The following is a 22647-nucleotide window of genomic DNA, read 5'->3' on the forward strand; positions in this document are numbered from 1 at the left end:
TGCTGATAGGTCTTGACTTTTCGATCTAAAGTAAGGACAGAGTCTCATACTGAGTATCAGATAAAACAGATCACAAATATGCCTGTGACGTGTGTGCACAGGCTCAAGACACTTGTGATACATACACGTCTGTGAAACACCACAAGTGGATAAAACTTGGGAGAGAAAATCAAATACCTCATAACTGTCTTGTCTATGAAAAACCAAACCAATCACTGCCAAGTATGAGTTTGAGTTGAAAAGTGAGCAAATGTGTTTAATCCCAAGAGTATTTTATTTGAGACACACTGACACCTTTACTGCCTTTCAACAGGCACATAATACGTATGATATAGCATCAGTTTTAAGATAAATATAATAAAACAACTCTATAATATCAGACGGGAACAATTATCTAAATTCAAATACTCATTTTAACAGAGTTACACTCATGCATTGTATCTGAAGAATTACAATAAGGGCTCTACTTTATGCATATGAAATTAAATGAAAAAAATACTTCATTTATCCCAAAGGGAGATTATAATGTTGCAGTCATTTCTTTTTTCTCACCAGTCATCACAGGCTGTTGTACATTGTGACATTTATTACAGATTTAAATGACTCGCTAAATGCTCAGATAAACCTTTAAACAAAAAAATCTCAAATAAACATAACACTGTTGTGGCACTACAATAAAGTATGTTTTGACATTGCACCAGGATTTATTGAACATGAACTAAGACATCGCCAAAACTTTGCCTCAATTTAGCAATAAATGCACTTCACGTTTAATAAAGTCGGACTCCTGCTCCCTTACATGCCACCAATGTGCTGCAGATGTAATTTTTAAGCAGAAAATATGCATAAAATAGCTCAAAAGTAATCAGTCAAGTTCATAACAAATAAGAAAACAATCTTTTTTGACATTCGCTTTCTTTTCTCAACGTAAACATGTGATTAAACTTACTTTCTGTCCTCCAACTTGGACAACTATGTATCAACATAAAATCGAAACATCCCTTTACATTACTCACATACATACTTCACTTTTGAAATCCTCCCTGTTCTTTGCTTCACTTTCTTTCCTTTTTGCTTTGCTTGTAACACCATCACAATAAGCAAGTGCCAGTCTGGCAAAGTCCTTTAGTGAAATATGTCAAAAGTCCTTTTTAGACACGAGGTATGTAACATGAATTCAGATGTTGGTCACTTTTCGGTTAATTTTCTTTATGCTTCATTCAGACATGAACGAGCAATCTTTGCCATTTGAGAACGAGAAAAGCGGGGTATGCCACTGGAACCCTCACAGATTGTCTTTTTTCCCACATACACGTCAGACCTGTACAACATTTCATAGTAGCATGGCTGCATTATAAGTTATGTGAAACAGCAGCTGCGGATGGAAGCAGCTGAAAATATGACTTTCTTACATTTTTCAACTTAATTAACAGTCATTGTGATAGTGACGGCAGCGGGTCACTAATATATAATCAGACAAAGAGCCGCCGCTTAAATGCAAGCAGATCTCTCTGGTTCTTTTAGCTCACATGCTGGAGTTAGAACGACTCTGTGTTGCAGCTAATTATTGCAAGTAAAACCATGATGGAGCAAAATTTGGAAAAGTGCTTATTTATTTATGTTATTTATTAATCAGCTGATCAGAAGCCAAACTAAACAACCACTCCTGTGCTGTGTGTCTGTTATTGGGACTGCAGCAGTTCATAATTGTGCAGTTTTGAAGTGAATTCGTAAATGTTACTAAGTCCGACACAGACATGAGTGCTGTAACTAAATGTAATGGAAAATCGGCGTGGCCACCAGATTAATGTAAAAGCAGTGCATGTCTGAAAGGGTCCTAAAGGAACTCCTGCAAAATAAAGTATTTGTAATAGAACAACAAGAAATTAAAGGAGAATTCACATGACACTAAGTTTACACTGACTTACACAAACTGATGTCCAGTGGCTGAATGGTAATCTCATGTCTTTTGTCTACTCACTTCATCAACAGGTAAAACTTTTTTTTAGTGATTCACACCGATGATTTATTCCTGCTGCTGTTGTGTCAGGTTTCTGCATTTGTGTTCTTTGCTGAAATTGTTCTGAGTTCACATTCAGTCAGATGCAGAGGTCCAGCTGTGATGAGTTTGATCAGGTGCAGCAGGAGACCTTCTGCATTTTCTTGGGAGCATTCAAACTCGGCAGCGACTGATACCGGCTTTTGTCCTCAAAATTATCATATTTTTTAACCAGTCTGCCAGGTAGAAAAGAAGAAAAATGGATGAGAAAGTGGCAAATGAGAACAAAAACAATCTCATTGTACCTTGTTATCATATGGGTACTAGTTGCCATTCAATTCCATGCTATTAGTAACAAATAAAGACCTGAAAATATTTTTCCTTTTCAACATGAAAAAAACCTCCTGCATCATGTTTATACTTGCTTTTGAACCTTAAGCTCATTCGGGCAACTATGTCCATTATTGGCATAATAGTTCACATACTTGCCTTTGTCCTACACCTGTTACCTGAGATATCCACTAGAGAGCACACTAGCAAACTGTACAGAACTTCAGGATATTAACAATGAACGTGGAAACTTTCAGTCCGGTCAAATAGTCTCTTTTGCAGGAAGCGTTCCAAACTGAGTAAAGTAACTGGGTAGTTTTTAGGTAGCAGCCATGATCATAGCAGGCTGAAATTCCCTAAATGTTAAGGAAAGGAGCTTCAACGCTTCCTTCATAAGCTCCTTTAGCATAGGAAATGCTGGACATTTCTTTATGAGAGAAAAGGAAATAATTATGTCCCACAATTCCTTAACTTTGTCTTTATTAGTATTCTTTAAATTAAACTTATTTCTTATTAATCTAATATGATATACCAAATATAGCTTTTACAAAATATCCTGATGGGGATTATCAGCTAATTATTGAAGGTAAAACCATGATGGTAGAAGTTGTTCTACTATATTGCCTTAAATTCATTATGTTTTTTTAATAAGATGAAGGCAAACTGCTTAAGAAAAAAAGTTTTTTTCCCCCTTATTCCACCGTACCTGATAAGGGAGGTTAGTGTTTGGCTGATGTGAAGATAAAAGCGGACAAAGTGACAGCTGTGATACTGTCAATGGTATTTAACAAATATCCATATTTGACCCTACACTGGTCCTCTACATATAGCATCTTTGTGCACAGCATTCATTTCTGACAATGATAGCAGGATACATGAGGTAGCCATCAAAACCACACAAACACTCACATAAAAGCAAGTATATACCCAGCCTAAGCTGTGTCACTCTGCATGCATTTTCAGCATCCCTCCCCTGGAACAACCAAAACTAAAATAAATCCCCCTAAGTATTTATTAATTACACCCACGTTCAAAAAGTAAAATGTTTACAATGGTTATGGCAGAACTGTCAACTCTTTTTAAAAAACAAACTAAAACTCATTCGAAAAAAAAACCCCAACCCAAATCTTCCATTTAGTGTTTCATGCAAACAGCTAACTGAAACAGCTGCCTCTTACCTGGCCAGGTGCAGCACAGCCTCCAGGATGTTGCAGCCATCTTTGGCGCTGGTTTCACAGAACAGTGTGTTGTATGTCTGTTGGGTACAGACAAAAACATATTCATCTCTAATCACCAGCTTTTGTTAAGTGTAAGCCTTAAAATGCCCTTGTGAGTTAAATAAGATATTTACCATGGCCAGTTTTTCTCCGTAGCTGGTAGGAACACAGTCAACTGCATCTTCCCTAAGATCACACTTATTACCCACGAGCATGATGGGAATGTCATCCTGGGACACATCCTGCTGAGGATAATAAGAAACTCAATACAGGCAATTATTCTGTTGCGCATCAGAGTGGTGATTTCATGTTCTGAACACAATACAAATCAGACACATCAGAAAATAAACCTTGAAATGTTCAAACTTATCATTAAGGACCTCATTGTGGACATAGCCCAATACATCAAATACACACATGCACCAATAAGAAGCTACAACACAGGACAACACAGTGTGTGCATGCTTTGCATCCAGCACTTACATATCTGCTGCATGTAGACAAAGAAAAACAAGCAACATCACTTAGTTTGAGATGAAAAAGAATTATCATTTGACCAGTATTTAGAGGGTTGGAGGAAATGAACGTGTTCTAATTTTATCAGCTTTATTGAGCTGATGCCTGGAATAACTTATTTATCTAACACGAAGAAGAGCAAAGCAGAGTATTCAATTACCTCTATCAGGTCCACCCATTCTCTAACATTCAGGAAGCTCTTCTCACAGGTGACATCGTACAACAGCAACACGCCGTCTGCACGTCGGAAGTAAGACTTTGCAATGCTGCGAAACCTGCGAGGATGACAGAGGATGGTTCAGTTTTCCCTCAAATATATGTAACTTTCATCTTCTCCACACAAGTTGCTAAATTAAACATTGTTTGCTTTGATAGTTCACATGTGTGTGTAGTATATCATTCTTAATTTTAAGAAATATCAAACGTTCAGTCATTTGACTCATGCCAGCACATGCCTCTCTTGTCCTGCAGTGTCCCATAGCTGTAATAAAATGGGCTCTCCGTCCACAATTAGGGTCTTCATCTGGAAGTCCACTCCTAAAATAAAGCAAAGGAGACGCAAACAAGCTTTTGAAACTGTTGAGCCGGTGAGAAAGTACTTCTTGTAATACAATATGAAGTAGTTGCTTCAGGGACAGTGCCTGATCAGATTAACAGCATGTTCAGCTATGACTTCATGCAACTTAGTTCAGAATTGAATCATTAAACAGTCATCTGATGCTTCCCCCAAGCATTCATTTTCAAGCAAACTTCATGCTTAGTATCACAGAATGAGACAATTTGAAGCTCAATGATAGCTATGCTATCAAAATATGAACAATGTTGTTCTTTGTGCATCCAGCTCACCCAGAGTAGCACTGGAGTTTTGTTTGAATTCATTCTTGCACAGTCGAAGCAGGAAACTGGATTTTCCGACAGCAGCATCTCCAGCTAACACGATCCTGTAGGCCTTCTCTGAGGTCATGTAGCCCAGGTCAATGCTGTCCTTGTCCTCATTCTGCAGAGAGACAGAGCAAAGATAAGAGGGATATCAGTTCTACTTCAGCAGTGCTGATAACATGAGAAAAAATTGCATTCAGTGCTTTTGTTGAACTTATTTTGTCCCCAGCAGAGACCTTCTCCAATGCCTGCTGTTGTCATTTGTATCTCTCTCTATGAACAGCTCTATTTACAATCTAAATCCATAAGAACTGCAACTGCTAGAGTTTAAGTGTACATAAGTAATACATGTAGATGCTGTGCAAATGTTAAGTAAAAATAACTAAAATTATAACATTAGCTCTTCTTTTAACTTTCTTGACACTTGATAAAGCTTTGCAAGTGAACTCTTAATACAGGATTTCAGGGGCTCAACAATTCAGAGCATCGTTTGTTGTAGTTTTTGTGTTCTTTTTTATTGGCTTCAGTGGGACAGATCCAGGCTGTAGGCAGGCCATTTAACTGCTGGATATTTCTACCATAGTTACATGTTGTTATCTATGCAAAATGTAGTTTTTTTGTTAGTTTTTGCTTAGTATGTTATGTCTTATATTTTCAGTTAAGAGAGAGTTAAATGTGTGCTTGTACTACAGTATTTTCAGTTGAATCAAAGGCTGAAATGATTTACAAATAAAGGTATTGAGCATTTATTGATATGCTAAACAACATCCTAATTGGCTTGCCAAGTTTATCCTGTGGAATGTGATGACGAAGGCAATACTTTAAAATGTATTCCTTTATTTTGTTTCAGAGCTCTCAAATCCTGAAGACTTTCCAGCTCATTGCTGATTAGGATTCACCTTCCACCCACTTTCCCCCATTGATTTAAATCATATAAAACAATTCCGAATGGGAAAAAAATCTGAACAGGTTTTGTCAAGATTAACATACATTTTCAATAGCTACCAAACCATCTTTTTTCGTTTATAACCTCCCCTCTTTATTAGTTTCTGGCTCTCACCTGAACTTTGATGGCACTGATGGCTTTTTTTGTTGTTGGGTAGGGGGTTGATGGCATACTAATTGATTCAGTCAGCTTCCAGTCCAAAACTGAGCTGCTGTCCGACCCGAATGCCGATTCCCCATCCTGTGTCTCACCGGGCTATGATGAAGACATGCAGTAGTCAACATTAGGAGCTGTTTGCAACATGACAACCTGTACTAAGTTGTTGAACACTAGAATTTAGAGTCCTATTCAATGACCCCCCCAGCAATATAATACAAATGAAAAAGACAGGAATTCTGACTTTACATCGAACACCATCATCAGCTGAAAAAAGTCTTTGCTGTTTTTCAGTGTTATTTAACAAATGTTAGCAGGATTGATGATTTACTTTATTTTCTACACATCAGTTTTTTAGTCCCCACCTTTATGACCAAGTTACCAAAAAAGAAAACAACATCCATAAACTGTGCATTTCTACAAAATCAATGCATACTGGACACAACTGAAGTCTTTGTCTGAGCTTTATCTTCTTACTATCTCACCTCAGTGTCAGAGTTTTCACCCAGCATGCTATCATTATTGTCATCCTCCTCTTTCTTCTTCCCCTCCTTCTCGTCCTCTTCCTCTCCTTGACCCTTGACTTCATGCTCTGAGTCGTAGCCTCCATGAGAGCCTCTGAGTGTCGACAGGCCGCTGTCCATGTACATCTCAGGCAGGCTGTCCTCCTCGCACTCACTGCTGTGTCTGCGCCTGAGGCCGGGGTCACAAATGGCCAAGGCCAGAGTGTCGCAGCTGGGTCGGCGGCTGAACACAGGGCTATCATCCAAACGGTGCCCAAACCTGAGGAGGTTATGAAATAAAAATACATGAAAGTGCTACATAAATGTAGCCAACTTTAATGACTTTTTATTGTGGTCTAGTTGCGTTTCCTGCAACTAGTACTGTGCCCTGATAAATACCTCACAGGATGTTTAATGTGAACTTTACTAATGTGGTAATACTGTAATACAGCAGTTTGTTTTGGAGAAAAAAGTATTCAGTTACAAATTAATGTAAATAAATGTAAATAATCCAAATACACTACACAGTATCTTTTAGGCTGGTACAGATGAGACACAGATTTTAAAGATTACGTGATGTTTGCAGTCTTACCTCTCTGTTAATGAATATGGAGATGTGTAGCAGATACTTTTACTTCTGAATCTTTCCTTGATTTCCCCAGGTGAACCACCGCTACCTGACTGTAACACACATCAATTGAAATTTTGTTTTCTGAGGTTTGCCTCTGCATTTTGTAACAGAACAAACAGTTCTCATTTTGAGAGAAAAATGTAAATGAATATCCTATAGTTTGAAAAAAAAAAAAAAGTAAATCTTAACAGATTGAACCCTAAAGCTCATCAGTGACTTTCTTGGAAACTATGTTTTATCGCTTTACATAAGCAACATCACAAAATCAAATTTAAAGTCTAATAAAATGGGTGAAATATCCTCAGCATTATCAAATTTAAAGTGTGTCAGCATGTAGATTTACCCTCATCATCTTCTCCAGAGTCGTCCTCAGACCATCATTGCTGTCATGAAGCTTCCTGTTGGCTGTCCTATCCACACACAAGAAAATGAATGCAGTTTTTTTTTATGCTTCTTTTTAATTTGTCTAAAATGCTGCTGCCTTTTTGATGCAGTAGGATTTGTTTCAGAAAGGGTGGGTTCTACTATCTGACATACTGCAGAATCTCGATCTGACTCTCCAGGATGTCTCGCTCGTCAGAAAAATGTGTCATGAGCTCCTCGTCTCTGCAGCAAAACAAGAAGAGAAATGGAGTTACCGAATATGAACAGACATTAACCAAAACTGATCTATTAATCAAAAAACTACATGCCGGTCCGAATTTGTTTTTGTTAAAGTATCTGCAGCGTCACTTACAATAAAAACTCAAACTATTGTTTTAGCCTCCCAATCTGCAGAACAAACATTGTTGGTTTAGAGTACAGTGAATTTTCATCTTAGTTTAAATAAAGAAACTTCTATTGAAGGAAAATAAGTCAATGAATGAAACAGTAAAGGTAACAATTAGAGCACAACCAATATGGATTTTCAATGGATGATTTTGGTGTATTTGACCATTTTTTTTCACATCAACAGCCCGCTGCAGCAGCTCTGGACATATTGTGTCTTTCTTTGCATCTTCTTGAGATTTTCTAATGGGCTTTTTTCTATAAAAACGCTGATTTCTAAAACGTTTTTCTATAGGCTATTGGTTGGGATGCTGTGCTGTGCTGCTGGAATATTTTTTGGTGGTATGTCTGGTACAAATATCTTTTTTTACATCAGTTATTGAGTGTAACCATGGCAACATGAAAATTGTTTTAATGTGTGAGCAGCTGGTTGAGCCTTCCAAAGCACAAGTAATGCTTGCAATAAGATCCCGTACCAAGATGAGTTGAAGAGTAGAAGTCTAGGATGCAGAGTAGTAACAAAACAGAGAGAAAGGAAGAGGAAGTTTAAACCATTTCCTCTCCTCATGGTATTAGTGTTAGGCATTTTCTCCAAGTATCTGTGTCAACATCCACTGGGGTCTGTCTGTAGCATGGCGAGTTAATTGACACATGGGACAATGATGTGTTTCATCCTTCTTTAACTATCGTTTAGTGTTTCCACAGCAACAACACTACATTTCCCACAGATAAACCTGCCTGTTCATTTGCAAAGTACATTCAGGTGTTGGCCAATGACGATAAAAAAAAGAAAAAAAAAGGTAAAAATTGTCCCTGATGAATTAGCTGACAGATCAATCTGTCAACCTCTAGCAAAGCTCTTAGTGATTGACCACAGGAGAGCAGGACATCTCTCCTCAGACAGTAGTTCTGCGTGAGATGTCAGGCTCTGTTGTATGAAGTCAGCTAGCTGAACTTTCAATTCTTTTCCATTTATAATAATGCAGTTATTAAATCTCACTCATATCAGATCTTGGAATTCATAGGTTGTCCTGATCTTCCATATAAACAGTACAGAACTTTTATAGCAATAATTCACTTGGCAAATGACACAAGAACCTTTTCTGTTATTATTCTGTAACTTTTTTGGTTTCTAAACCATTTTATTTTAGCTCCAAACAAACATGTCAATACACCAAAATACACTAAGAAACTACAATGATCTGCAGAGTAAAATCAAGTTTTAGAAGAGAGAGTGAAAAGAGAGCTGTCTGGCAGCTGTTTTAGGGCTGTAATGACTCCAAGCTGCTTCAATCAATATTAGTTTATTGATCTCTATCAGTTTAGGTGCATTAGAGTACTTTCACCCCAGACCTTTCTCTGGCTTGTGTTTCTTCCCTATGACTTCTGAAGGACGAAACACATCTTCTGACCAACAGGAGGGGATATTATCAACATGAAAGAGGTCCGAGCTGCTGCAAGTGGATCCTTTTGACTCAGGTCAGATAGTGGAGCCCAGAGTTCAAACTAGACACGGTGAAGCAGCTTTTAGCTGTTATGCTGCACACAACTGGAACAAACTACCAGCAGAACTGAAATCAGCCACAACTGTAAGCACTTTTAAATCCAGGTTAAAAACATTTCTCTTTCGGTGTGCGTATGGTTGAGTTTATATATTTCTTTTTCCCCTCTTCTTTGATTGCTTTTAACTGTGTTTTTAATTTTTATTCTATTTTTTTTCTCTTTAAATTGCTGCTTTATGCTGTTCTTTTAAATGCCTTGTCTTTATGTAAAGCACATTGAGTTGCCTGTGGTATGAAATGCGCTATATAAATAAAGATGCCTTGCCTTGCCTTGCCTTTTTTAGAGCAAATGGGCGGTTTTTAGGATTTGTTTTTGGCCTTTCAACTACTGGAACTCTTCCTCTCCCAAGTAACACTGGTCAAAGAAATCATGAAAAAAACTGTTTTCGCTATTCATATACCAGATTGCACCTTTAAATTGCTTTTTGGAAAGTATGGAGGGTGTTGTTCATTATACAAATTTTAGAAAAGAAAAGAAATATTGAAAAGCACACATAATGCTAACTTTGAAATCTAAACAGGCGACATTTTCATGCAGTTTAGCTGTTTTTCCAATTTCAGTATAGCAGTAATATCACTTGATTACCTGCATACATCCAATTTATGAGTAACGCAAGTCAACCAAGATATGGAAACAAACAACGGTATGAAGAAGATGTGCTGGTCCAGGGAGCTGGGGTATTATCCTAACAGTGGCAGTGTTGCTTCTGTTGCTAAGTAACCCTTCTGAAGAAGTTATTATGTGTGAAGTCACTCCAGGATATCCTGTTTCAACTCTGACAAAACAAAACCTCCAGAGGCCAACCCAGCGCCACCCAACTGAGGGAGGAGGGGCGATCTCTGTCTTTCTCTGTCTCTCTGAAACAAGGGTAATTTGATCAGCAGCTCGAAACCAGACTTATTACCAGTTTATTTGTTTAGCATTTTTCTGAGTAGAAAGTCGGGATGCAACTGTGTATTTTCTCAAGTTCATATTAATCAACGAAATGCAGAGAGATGATGATGGGAAAAGAAAACCTGCTCTTCCTGCCATCGGTAATTTACAATGAAAGGGAAGAGTGTGCACTGAATGAAACTCAACTCAGAGCTACACCAACAAAGATTAATTCAGTCAGCTAACCCAGATCTCAACTGAACTTAAGTATCATACATACAACAAAATAAAACCACACCCAACTACAATCAATTCACCGTTCAGAGTTTATGCTTTGATCGGTCAGCTCCGTCTTCAATGAGTCCATCTCACTCTTCAGATAGGCAATTTGGGTCTGAGACTTCAGCAGCTCCTGTTTTACCTTCTGGTTCTCCTGGAGGGGGAAAGACCAGAAGTAAAATGGCAGAATATACGGAAACTGACTGACCAGAACCAATAAATACAAATATGTTCAGTATATTTAGTCTTACCAATGTTAGCTCATTGATCTTCTTCTTTAAAGCTGGGCTCTCGTCTTTCACAGTGATGTTCTTGTACTTCTCTTCTATCTGATGGACAGGTTCACATTATTAGGAGTGAGATCATTCAACTTTCAGGCAGGCTCACAATCACTGTGTATAAACTATACTCAAAGTAACTGTGAAGTCTCAACTCCAGCAAAGTTAAAATCTAGTTGACTTGTGCTTTCATGGGGTCAAAAATGAATACATTAGTCCTGGTTTATCTTCTTGTGAATCAAATCAGTGATATTCACAAAGAACTCAATCATCTTTTTCCCAAACATGTGAGATGCATCTTTTACATTTTAAGAGACAACTGTTGTTTGTATCTAACTAGGCCAAAGTTTAACTTGGACATTTAGTTTTAATTTTCATGCAGCAGAAAAACAGTGTAGGATCGTATTTTCTGAAGTGCTTATTCTTTCAGACTTTCGTCTGACTTTCCTCTGAGTATTTTACTCCTGGGTAAATATATCAATCAGGGGCGCTGATTTATGTTTCTGCTTTTTCACAAACACACACAGTCTACACACTGGTGATGCATACCAGATGTTAATGTCAATGTAACCTAACGCAAAAGGTTCCTATGACGATAAAGGAAAAACAAAATCCACAATGCAACAGTGCAAACCTCCCAAAATATTGAGTAGTCTATCCATGGGTATTTACCTTTCCAGCTAGCTTGAAAAGTCCGACCTTTTTTCTGCCTAACATCTGCACTGCTACTCTCCTCAGTCGTTGACACGGTAGAGTTCTCACTGGAAGACGGTGTCGGGTCGGTGGATATTTTTGGTATTTTTGTGACAATAAGTCCATTTTGTTGGCTAAATCAACCAATATGCTAGTTTAACAGCAAGTCGCCGTCCAGCCTTTTTGGCTGTTTATCTGACATCACAACGCATTGCGTTAATAGGTAGCGGAGCGGTCATTAGCAAATCAACGACAAGTGTAGGCTGCCTGGCACACGTGGGTGCTCGGAAATCTCCGTGGGTGTTCCGGCCCCGAAGCAGCCACAGAAACGGCGCCTATGATATCAATTATGTATCTATCTGCTCTCATTACAATTGTGTTTCTTAACTTGTTACATTGGCTTTAGGATACATTAGGCTACATTAGTCATTTAGTCATTTCTCTGAGCTGTTCTGATCTGTAGTGTTGATGCTGTGTTAAAGTGAAAATGTAAGCATAAAATGTCAGTAAAAAATACCATCTGCATCCTCTGGATCTTACACTGCAGCTCACACACTTCAGTCTCACAATTTCTTCGTAATTCATTCAGCGCAGCCTCTGTTCGTTTCCTTTCCTGAAAAAACGCATACAAAGATATACAAATTGTCATTATTTAGTTACATTAAATGGGAGGCTGTGACAATACTTTATAAAAGTGTATACATGTGTCTCTTGTTTGTTGTGTTAAAATGTCTCCTTTGTTCTATTTTTGAACCACAATTAAGAGGGCTGGAATTCAATGTCTACATTTTGCAGAGATAAATTCCTCTCTTACAGGTGTCAGAATATGACTGTCTGCCCAAACCTTACACTGTGGGAGAACACAGGTGAGTGCACTTCAAATTTGTGTGCTATTTTAAGACAAAGCAAACAGCAGCTCCTGAGTAGACTCAAGCACACTTACATAACACGGCGGTGCAGCGATAAGACAGAGTTTCTGTTCTCGGTAAAGGTTTATAATAACATCAGGGCCAAAGAACACCTACACGAATCAGACGATTTGATGCCTGATCCAGAAAGTGATCTCTGTGTAATGACACTCTTTCATTTTTCATTTTAATGTTGTGGAAAGCTGAATACTGAATCTCATTTCCCATAACAGACACAAACCGTTTAGCCCCACATCATTTCTGAAACACTCTCAAATTCAGCGCGACTGAATTAGGTCAGATTGAACAACCTTAAGAATACTGAATTAGAAAATTCTGACATACAGTTAGTCTGCTTACACTTATCACCACGATTTCTGATTCTTTCTTATCTTACAAGTTTCCTACTCGCTGAATCGTGTAAATGAGTGTAAATAATGGACTCGTAATGTGTCTGTGATCCTGATGCTGACCCTCCCAGCTGCTGACCCAACAAGTCTATTGCAACAGAAAAAAAGCACAACCAAAGCTAAAGTCATGAGATAAAGAAAGTACAATTTTCAAGTTTTTATGTATATGGATTATTAAAAATGGCCCTTAAAATTAGATACTTTACACCTCAGAACCAGAACATATGACATGTTGCAACAAGTCATAATGTATTTGACAAAAAAAGCTCAAATACAGTAGCAGTGTGTGAAAAACTATGCACATCCATACTGCTTCTATAGGAATTAAGTAGCAGCTAGCTGCTGCTAATCAAATGCACATGATTTATTGATCATTAGCCAGTTTTGGTCAGGAGCATTCAGGCTTGTATCAACTCAACACCCAGAAGGAAAGACATCAGCAATGATCTTTGAGAAGCAGTTGTATATAAATTATTGTAATATTTTAATGCTAAAGATCCTGAAAGATGGAACTTTGGAGCATGCACAGCGCGTTTAGGCCCATTTGAGTCGAGTTGAGTGTATCCATGCAGTCACTAACCTCAGAGTCTGGGTGTGTAAATTTGATTTTACAGAAGCTTGATTTTATACGAATTTTGGTCAGTTGGAAATGACCAAACGTTTGCACATTTCAAAGTCCAATTTTGGTCTGACTAACGGATTAATTAGTTTTTTCTCATGTAATGTAAACATGAAAACTCAATCAAAATTAGACCTGTCAAAAAGAAGTTCATTGGTGTCGTAATGCTGGCAACAGAGTAACCAAACTTTGCTGCATTTACATGAACGGGGTGATGTCTCGAAGTCTTGATCTAGTGCTACATATTTGTCACAAGAGAAACAAACTTGTAAATCAGCATACTTGTTCATTTAATCTGTTTCAGAAAATCAGTAGAGACAGACTTGGTGATGAGAACCTGAAACTAGGACTCTTTGAAAAATTTGAAATCAATGGATTCTCATAATATCCAAAACATTATCTTGAGAGATAAGAAAGAGAATGGATCCTCTCTTAATCTACACCATGAGTATTTTTTGTTGTTTTTTCAGTATCATTATCAAGAGAACTGCATGGTCAGTGGATGCTGCTTCTTCCTGAGTTGATCTCTTTATCTTTCCTGTTCACCGAAGCAATGTACTGCAGCAAGAAGTGAACCATCCAAACAACAGTGAAAGCTCAGGTTTATACCTAATATAAGTTATGTTAAGTCCCTTATCCTGATCTGTAGCGCAGGCCATCTGTTGTCACAGTGATATCATGTCGGCAGCTTTAGATCAGTTTTGTGTTGCCAGATTTGATTATTTCTACATTATCGTTTTCATCCACATGTCACTCAATCTTATCAAGACAAATATGTACAGCCTTATCATTTTTAAACGGAGTGTAAAATACGCTCCAGCACCTCCATCTGTCTACCAACAGGTTTCTATCCGCAGAGTTGTGACATCCATCTGATCAGCAGGCGTGTCTGAGTTTGGATCAGTAACCTGATATATGTCTGCATGTGTATGTTTGACATGAGGGAAGAGCTGAACAAACACTCCCTGCTGATCATTCTGCCTACAAAAACTCCAGAGAAAGATGCACATCATCACAAACATTCTGCAGTACTCAAACATGATCACGCAGGTCATTTGGTCTGAGTCCCACCTGCTCCCGTGTTTTTCTCTCCGCCGCATTAATGCGTTGGTCCATCTCCTCCTCCATCTCACTGAGCTGCATTGATGCTTGGTCCTGTGCTCTGAAAAACAGAAAAAGAATCATCTCTCTGTACTCCATAAACCCACAAACATCTATTACATGCACAATGGCTTGTTTAGTGCTCTGACACAGCAAACTAAAGCCAGCTGTTAGTCATTAAATTTACCTCACTTGCATGTCCTGCAGAAAAAAAACACAATTTTGTAGTGAAATTATATCTGTGCAGTGTGTTTCCCTTTAATCCGCATCAAGATAGGTCAAGTTAGGTACCTAACTTACCGCACTTACTCTAGCACTAGTTGTGCTCTTAGCTGTTTGGTTTTGGAAGGAAATGCACTTATGATTTCTTGTGACCTGAAGTTCTTTTGCCTACCGATGTGGAACACACTTGTTGTAAGTCGCTTTGGATAAAAGTGTCTGCAAAATGACCGTAATGAAATGTAATGTAAAGATAACGATATCCGTAATTCATTATAACTGACTTCAACTCCATTTACTGCCAGGAAGACACAGATGTCTTAACATTTTAATCTTCTGTGGTGTTATATGGAAATAATATTTACTAAACAGGCAGGATGACCAACAGCATTGAACTTGATAAGTGAATCTTACATTTCCTTACAGTGCACATATGGATGATATAGTGTTTTAACAGTTTCCCTATTTTTTTGTAATTCTATTGCAGCGAAGAGAAACTCCACATCATGAATAATCCATTAAAAGTTGCTCTGAGAATGATTTTCCATAAATCATGCTCACGTTTGACAAAGAAGAGAATCAGTAATTGCTACTTTAACATTAATTTTCAGCAAATTATATCCACAAAGATGGTTCAATATTGATATAAGATGAAAACCGTTTTTGCATGTCCGTGAAACTCACCGCTTGATGGCAAGGGCCAGGTTCTCCATCTCTGAGTTCTGCTGTTTGATTTCTTTGGTGAAGTTAGCGATGACTTTCTCAAACTGAGGGATCAGTCTGGGCTCAGTCAGGCTGATGTTCTGGTAGAGTGTTGCTGCCTGTTCATGCCTGGAAGAATATCAGTATTTATCAAGACATCAACTTTTCTCTTACCTCCAAACATTAACTGCACTGAGCTGAGGGTAACACTGTGCACTTCAACTATCAGCTCTACCATCAACCTCAGACGGACGACAAACAACACATGAAATGCTCTGTCAAACTGGGTTAAAACAAAGGTGAAAATTCAACTTTATAACTGCAAATATTTGAAAAATTGAACCTTTGTTATATGGGATTGCGCATTTTAAGTTTAAGCATCTCTCTTTAACACATATAGAGACAGGTTGGACTGATATGAAATTAGACAGCAGATGTCATTGGGCCTGTGAGTTCAGAGGTCCGTTTCAAGAAGCAGGTTTTGTGAAAACTCTGAGTTGATTAACCCTGAAATGAGGGAAACCCTGAGTTTTCCGTTTCACAAAGGGAGGTAACTCTAGCCTGTTTCACAAAGAGAGGTAACTTAACCTCTCGGTCAGTTACCGTAGTAACAGACTCTCTGAACCTAACCTGGTCGGGACCAGGTTTTCCTCAAGAAACCTTGAGTTTCTTTCTGTCTCCGCCCTCTTTCAGCCACACACGCCATTTGATTTCCTCATTCATTTAGTCAGCAGAGCGAGTTCTTCTACTTCTAGAAGTCCTTTAGGCACAGTAGGAGGCGACTTTTTTCATGAACATGTCCTTCTGACAACGATCCCGTGGATGAAGGTGCAGCAATATTGCGCAGAGAAATAAATATTCGTCAGAGATGGTTATCAGACCGCATAGATGTTTTTGCATTTACAGACAATTATCTTTTTGATCGGCACCATCACAATTTTGTTGGGACAAAATAAAAAAAAGACAAAAGACAAATAAATATTTGTATGAATAGGCTTAAAAAAGACATATATAGGCCTATTATATATTATAAAGGCACTCTTTTCATAGGGGTGGACTCCCTCAGCCACTGGCCTTCCGTTAGAGGTGGCGGTGCTGGGAACCACCCGTTTTACGGGCATCTGCCTTCTTTCTGTTGGCTCAGTAGAAGTCTGTGTTAGTTTAAATAGGCATAAGTATTTAACAGAACATGATATAGATGAGAAGACATAGTTTATGTGTGTGAAAACAGCATTATGTTGGGAATAAAATAACTGCACAGTCAAATAGCCACTTAATATTTACTTTACAGTGTAAAACATGATCAAAATGAGCCTCCATGCCGAGGTCTCACCTGTTTGAACAATGTTTTTATATTTCATCTTAAACTGCTGCCAAGTGCGCTTCTCCCCTGCGGGATTGCACCTAAATTAAATAAATGAATGGACTACCATTCAAGCAGTTTCCCTGTAATATTATTGTGATTGCAAAGGACTACATTTAAACTTACACTGCTGCAGCGGTGCACTTATTTCTAAAAACGTATTGAAACTCGCCTTATGAGCGCATTAAGATTTCCAATTCGAGGTTGGTGAAAAACGTAGCCCCTCCTCTTCCTTGTTGCCATGGTGACTCGTCGAATCGGGGCTCCATTGATGCTGGCTTTTTAAAGTTGTGGTGCACATGCAAAACTCAAGGTAAACCTACTCAGAGTTGATTAACCTCACTCAAATCAGCGTTTCTGGAACCGAAAACTCAGGGTTTTCTATCTTAGAGTAGATCAACTCAGAGGTCAGGAATAGACTCAGAGTTGGTTGAACCTGCTTTGTGAAACGGACCCCAGGACCACAGTCCCATTGATGGCTTTTTGGTTTTCCTGTGTTTTATAAAGGCAGCATTCTTCCCACTATGTTGCACCATACACTGCAGCCTGGCACATTGATGGGATAAAGCGGTAGCTCGGATACAAATAAAACGAGGAGCATGTGAGGCTATGCGAAGGGAAAGACTAGCTGTTTTCTGTTGTTGTAGCAGTGAGACGTGAGAGAGCTGCTGGTTTATCTACAAACTCAGGCTGGTGAAGGAAAGGGCGTTTTTTTGTCACACCACACAGCATTTAAGAAAACATAATACCCAAGGTACACACATATAGCAACTGTATGTAAGACATACATAAAGCAGATAATTTGAAATCACACAACAATTAACAAAATAAACAAAAAACAGTAGATTACAATAAGGTATCTCAGAAATCCTAAAAAGAATTGTTTAAAATAATGTGCAATGTGAAACAGACAACGGAAGTTGAAGCAATCAAAGAAATCGCCACTGAGAGAGGAGAAAAAGAAGATTGTGTTGTAATGAACTAGTGTTTTTACTACAGCTTCTTGTTAATATGCTTTAAGCCACACAGAATCTAGAAATCAGTAGAAATCAAATCCACACAAATTTAATAAAATATATAATCTAACTCGTGTTTTTACTCTCCAAACAAGACTTGAAACACCTTCAGAAAGCTGAGAGCTACTCTCAATATATTTTTTAAAACTAATCTAATAAAGATGTCAAACTGTCAAACTGACCTCAGAATCTGCAATTTAATCAGGAATTTTATCCACTGCACGTCATTTGGGAGACATTGTAATAAAATAGTGATAAACTGCTCAGCGTCTGAGCAGGAAGGTAAAAGTGGGCCATATAATACTGCAGTGTGTGCGTGTTTGTCATCTGACAGAAGGGACTGACTGTAATCCTGTGCATATAGACACTGCTAAATATCAGTCGATACATAAGCTCCCAGTGACACACAGTCACACAGTCATGATGATAGAGATGCACTCAAACAAGTACAAACAATGCTGCGTCACACTTGAGAAAGTCAGATGTAAACTGACATAAACAGCAGTGGTTGTCAGGAAACAATTCACATGATCCAAAGCTGCAGAAAACTCCCCCAAAACTAAAGCTTGAGGTATGAAAAAGATGTTTCTGAACATTTTTATGCACCGCCAGGCTTTCCTTTACATGCCCTTGCTTGCAGTTAGTGTACACAGCAGGTTGAAGTCCTATCAAAAATCCAGTGTTTTTTCAGTTGTCAGTGTATTTGACCCTTTGTCACTAAATAAGAATAAGAAGTCTAAAATATGATCCCAGGATCGCTGCTCGATGGATCTTATTCAAACGTTTTCCTTGTCTGCTAGAATAGCAATCAGCTGTGAAAAATATTTTTGAAAACTTTTTTGAACACAAACATGAAATAACCAATAAGCAAACACAGAGAGCATGCGAGGCATCTTATAAGTGATTCAATCCAGAGGAACCATTTTAGTGAACAGCTACAATCTCAGTCAGCTGAGGGACTGAATAGGATGAACATTTTAAACAATGTTCATCCTATTTCATCAGTCTTGATTGGAATGAAATCATAAAAAGTTAAATAATTGATCATTTTTGCTCTCGATGTCTCCTTGTATACAAAATAGTCTTTCATGCTGTGAAAACGCTGTGTGCTAAACTTTCCAATCTGTCATCGCTCAGCTGACACATGGAACAGTGTCTGTAAATGCTTGAAGATAAGAGAGCGCTTTTAGCAGACGGCACCACTGTGGCAATCAATGTCCTGATGGACCAGTCCCATGCCAGGCCTGAGGCCACACACTCACACACACACACTGAATATTATGTGGTGAAACACAGACAAAACACATTACATCAAGTGTACACAGTAAATAACTGTAGTTTAAAAATCTGGAGTAGGTAGAGAGGTTAGAATTAGATCAGACAACGGTTTGTGTTTGGGAACAGTTCCTGATTGAGTGAAATTTTGGAGTTGAGTGGGCGTTCAGGAGAACGTTTATGAAGCAGGAGTTAACTTCTGCTCAATTATTCTGAACGTGTAGCTAACCATTCAATAAAAGCCAGTAATCTGTATTTAAGAAACTGCTGTTCAGTGTTCTCATTTTCACATAAACCATAGAATGTAGCATCCTGAGTAGCCCCCCCCGCGACCCGACCGACGGTTTAAGCGGGTATAGAACATGGATGGATGGATGGTTTGCTTCCAATTTCTACAGATGTGACATCCAGCTATATATAGGATCGTATTTTAAAGCACCAACAGTTAAAATCTAACGCTAAAAACTTTGACCTCAACTCAAAGAGTGGAGATTCGTAAAATGTTGGTCACACATATAAATTCAGTATACAGTTAAAGTTCCTCATTCTGATGTCATAGACACTTTTCAGTCGAACTAAAGTATCTGGTCGGTTTAAACTGATGTGAAGTGAATAAGAAGGATGAACGACAAATGAACAGAGCAACTTTGGCTCATGTAGCAGACATGTTTTCTGGTAGCTTCATCTTTAAGAGTAGGAGTTGTCAAACGATGCAAACACTCAAAGAAGAAAACACCAAATTAACAGAGGGATGCAAGATTCACACTCACGTATTCGAAAAAATTATAAACCAAGATGGCAAATGTGTACAAGGAGGGCTTTGCAAGTCCCTTTAAGGATTAGCAAGCCTAAATTGTACCAAGATGTGAATGAAGGTTAAGTTTCAAAATGGCCTCTCACTTTGGATTAAGTCACTGAGCCTACTGGTCAGGTAAACATTTCCACATGAAATATCCAACCAGCAAACACTTCAAGACATAAAATATGTCTGCAATTAAAAATACACCATTAGCAATAATTATGGAAGGCGGGTCAACACCTTGTTCACACATACAGGTAGTTAAACACTAGTTGAACAACGTGTCAATAAATATAACCTATACACACAAGATAGTGACCAAGCCATATTGTGTAACTATTTCATCACATACACAGCAGCTGATAATGTTTCATTATTTGTTTCCTGTATTCTTATTACATTCAGAACCCTACCTCTACAATCACACTGTGTGAAATAATACTTTTTAAATTTTCTGCTGCAGGTTGCAGCGATGAACAATACACATTGTACAGTAACTGATCTATAATATCTCTGCAAATTCATTGAAGTGATAATCTATTACGTTTACTGAGTTGTTCAGGTGTTAGAATTTCATGTTAGATTTCATGACACATACATTCATTGAAACATGTGTGTCAATGTTTTGTTTTGATACTGGAAAGACATTCTTATTAAAATACTGATTTCAGTAAACCAGTAAACTTTCAATTTCACCTCAACAGCCTGAAGATGGTCTCATTTCTTTTGTCAAATGGGATAAAAGTGAAGAAAATGCTTAGCCTATAACCATATTTACTGGCACTATGCATTTACGAAAGGATCCTGACATACTTTTACAAAATAGTTTGGGAAACAATGTTTACAAGTCCAGAGAAAATAAGCCTATCAAAACCAGACATCTTAGCTAATAATTCGTAACACAAATATCTAGTTTTCTTAATCTATAAACATTAAGAAAATGGGGGAAAAACAATCTTGTCTTGTTTTGACACTTCGTATCTAAAGAGTAAAGTGGTGATAAGGTTTTCTTTTACTTCGAAAAAGTAGTTGCAGGTTCAATTTTTACAGGCAATTTGTCGATGAACTGCACGCTCATTTCACTCAATCTTTTGTCTTTTGTTCACCAGTTTGTCTTTTACATGCTGTCCAAAGGGAGCAGATTTATGTGAGTCAATGTCATATATTATGATACATTTACACCCTTATTCATCCTACTTTCATTCCACAGTATTTTAAAAGTATTACTTGTGTTTGACATCACGGAATGGGTCCACTTATAATTACTGCAGAAACAGTGCTTTTTTGTATTTCTCTTATTATAAAGCAATTTCTTGTAATATCTACTGAGTGAATTTGCCTGTAAAGATGACTAAATTCTCCCTATCATCTTTACGACACTGCGCTCCCTGTTCAACTCCTATCTCCTGTAGCCTACATTTTCATATTTTTAACGCACTTCCCTGACTGCGGACAGGTGTGTAAAACTCACCTGGGGATGTACTTGGCCTGCTCTCCCAGCCTGCTCTCGAAGGTCGCCCACGCGATGGACAAGTCTCCTCCATCAGACTCCATGACCTCTCCGTAGCGGTCGTGAAATCCGTGGATGAACTCCTGCAGGGTGACGGTTCCGTCCTGGTCGACGTCCAGCCGGTCAAATATTCGGTCCGCCTCCGCCGCTGACACCTGCAGCTCCGCACAGATGGTGAGAAACTCGTCTCTCTCGATGCGCCCGGAGTTATCGACGTCGTAGGTGCGAAAGAGTGTGCGCAGTCGGTCCTGCTCCTCCGCGCTCATTCCCTTGATGGGTGGCTGAGGCTTACTGCGGTGGAGATGGGGGGAAAGAGGAGCGTTTCAGTAAAAGAGGTTGCCCACCGAATCAGGGAAGTTCCAAGAATCCTACAAAAAGGCCAGTGTTTTATTCTGTGGCCTATAACTCCCAGCTTCCAGACCAGATCCGCTCTTATCCAAACATACCGACAGTTGTCGCGCGCGTTTACGCAAGTCACGGCAGCACATTTAAGAACGTTTTAAGTCGATTTGAAATAATCAAACGTCAAAACTATCTTGACCAACTTTTTTTTGCGGTTTGTAGCAGTCAGCTGGACGGAGAAAAGCAGCTGTCGGATTCGGGTAAAACACCTGCCATCCGTGTGTGAGCGTATGCGTGTTACTTCCCTCCTCCCTCTTTATAGCAGAGGTGTGAGCCTCAGGCAGGCCAAATACAAGTGGTTGTCTGTGGGCGAAGCTTGTACTGTCGCTAATTAAAGCCATAGGTTTACCCCACCCCCCCAAAAAAAGACGTAGGAAAATAAATACATATTTGTATTTGTACACATGAAGCCTGCTCATGTGATACGAACTTTTTGAAACGTTTTGTTACCACTGTAAATCGCTAAAAAAAAGACTTTCGTTTGGGCATTTATTTTCTCACATTGCTTCATAAATTGAATTGCATGAGTCTCAAATAAAAAAAGAAGTAAATCTAGGTTCATTGGTTGAGCCTTGAGGGACCTCAACCCTCTTTTTCCCAGATCACGCATTTGTAGCTGCAATCTGCTATCACTAAATGTAGGCTATATAATTATTTACATAAGTTGCCAAAAGCATAAAGTCTGCATTAGC

General features: G+C 38.5%; 1 protein-coding gene across 2 annotated transcripts; it reads right to left on the minus strand.

The window, feature by feature from the left end:
- Nucleotides 1-235: 235 nt before the first annotated feature.
- Nucleotides 236-22222, minus strand: rasef (RAS and EF-hand domain containing). 2 transcript variants are annotated; one of them, XM_075467810.1, is made up of 17 exons: nt 21515-22222; nt 15573-15719; nt 14640-14730; nt 12149-12244; nt 10912-10989; nt 10699-10814; nt 7715-7783; nt 7521-7587; nt 7139-7227; nt 6529-6826; nt 6002-6142; nt 4909-5059; nt 4518-4599; nt 4223-4337; nt 3681-3788; nt 3508-3584; nt 236-2235 (listed from the first exon to the last, which is right to left on the minus strand). In XM_075467810.1, exons 1-17 carry the CDS (start codon nt 21817-21819, stop codon nt 2133-2135), a joined length of 2133 nt encoding a protein of 710 aa, XP_075323925.1. In that variant the 5' UTR covers nt 21820-22222; the 3' UTR covers nt 236-2132. The 2 variants fall into 2 exon arrangements, with proteins under 2 accessions (XP_075323925.1, XP_075323924.1); XM_075467809.1 differs by having other exon boundaries at nt 3681-3791.
- Nucleotides 22223-22647: the final 425 nt, after the last annotated feature.

This window comes from Odontesthes bonariensis, chromosome 6 (genome assembly GCF_027942865.1).
Source record: "Odontesthes bonariensis isolate fOdoBon6 chromosome 6, fOdoBon6.hap1, whole genome shotgun sequence".
In the NCBI taxonomy this organism is placed as follows: Eukaryota; Metazoa; Chordata; class Actinopteri; order Atheriniformes; family Atherinopsidae; genus Odontesthes; species Odontesthes bonariensis.

Excerpts from the sequence above, each read along its gene's own strand:
- rasef (XM_075467809.1), bottom strand. The coding sequence starts at position 21,819 with ATGAGCGCGGAGGAGCAGGACCGACTGCGCACACTCTTTCGCACCTAC. Across the intron at positions 15,720-21,514 it reads CAGGCCAAGTACATCCCCAG|GCATGAACAGGCAGCAACAC; the intron begins GTGAGTTTTACA and ends ATATTCTTCCAG. Across the intron at positions 3,585-3,680 it reads ACGGAGAAAAACTGGCCATG|ACATACAACACACTGTTCTG; the intron begins GTAAATATCTTA and ends TGTACCCAACAG.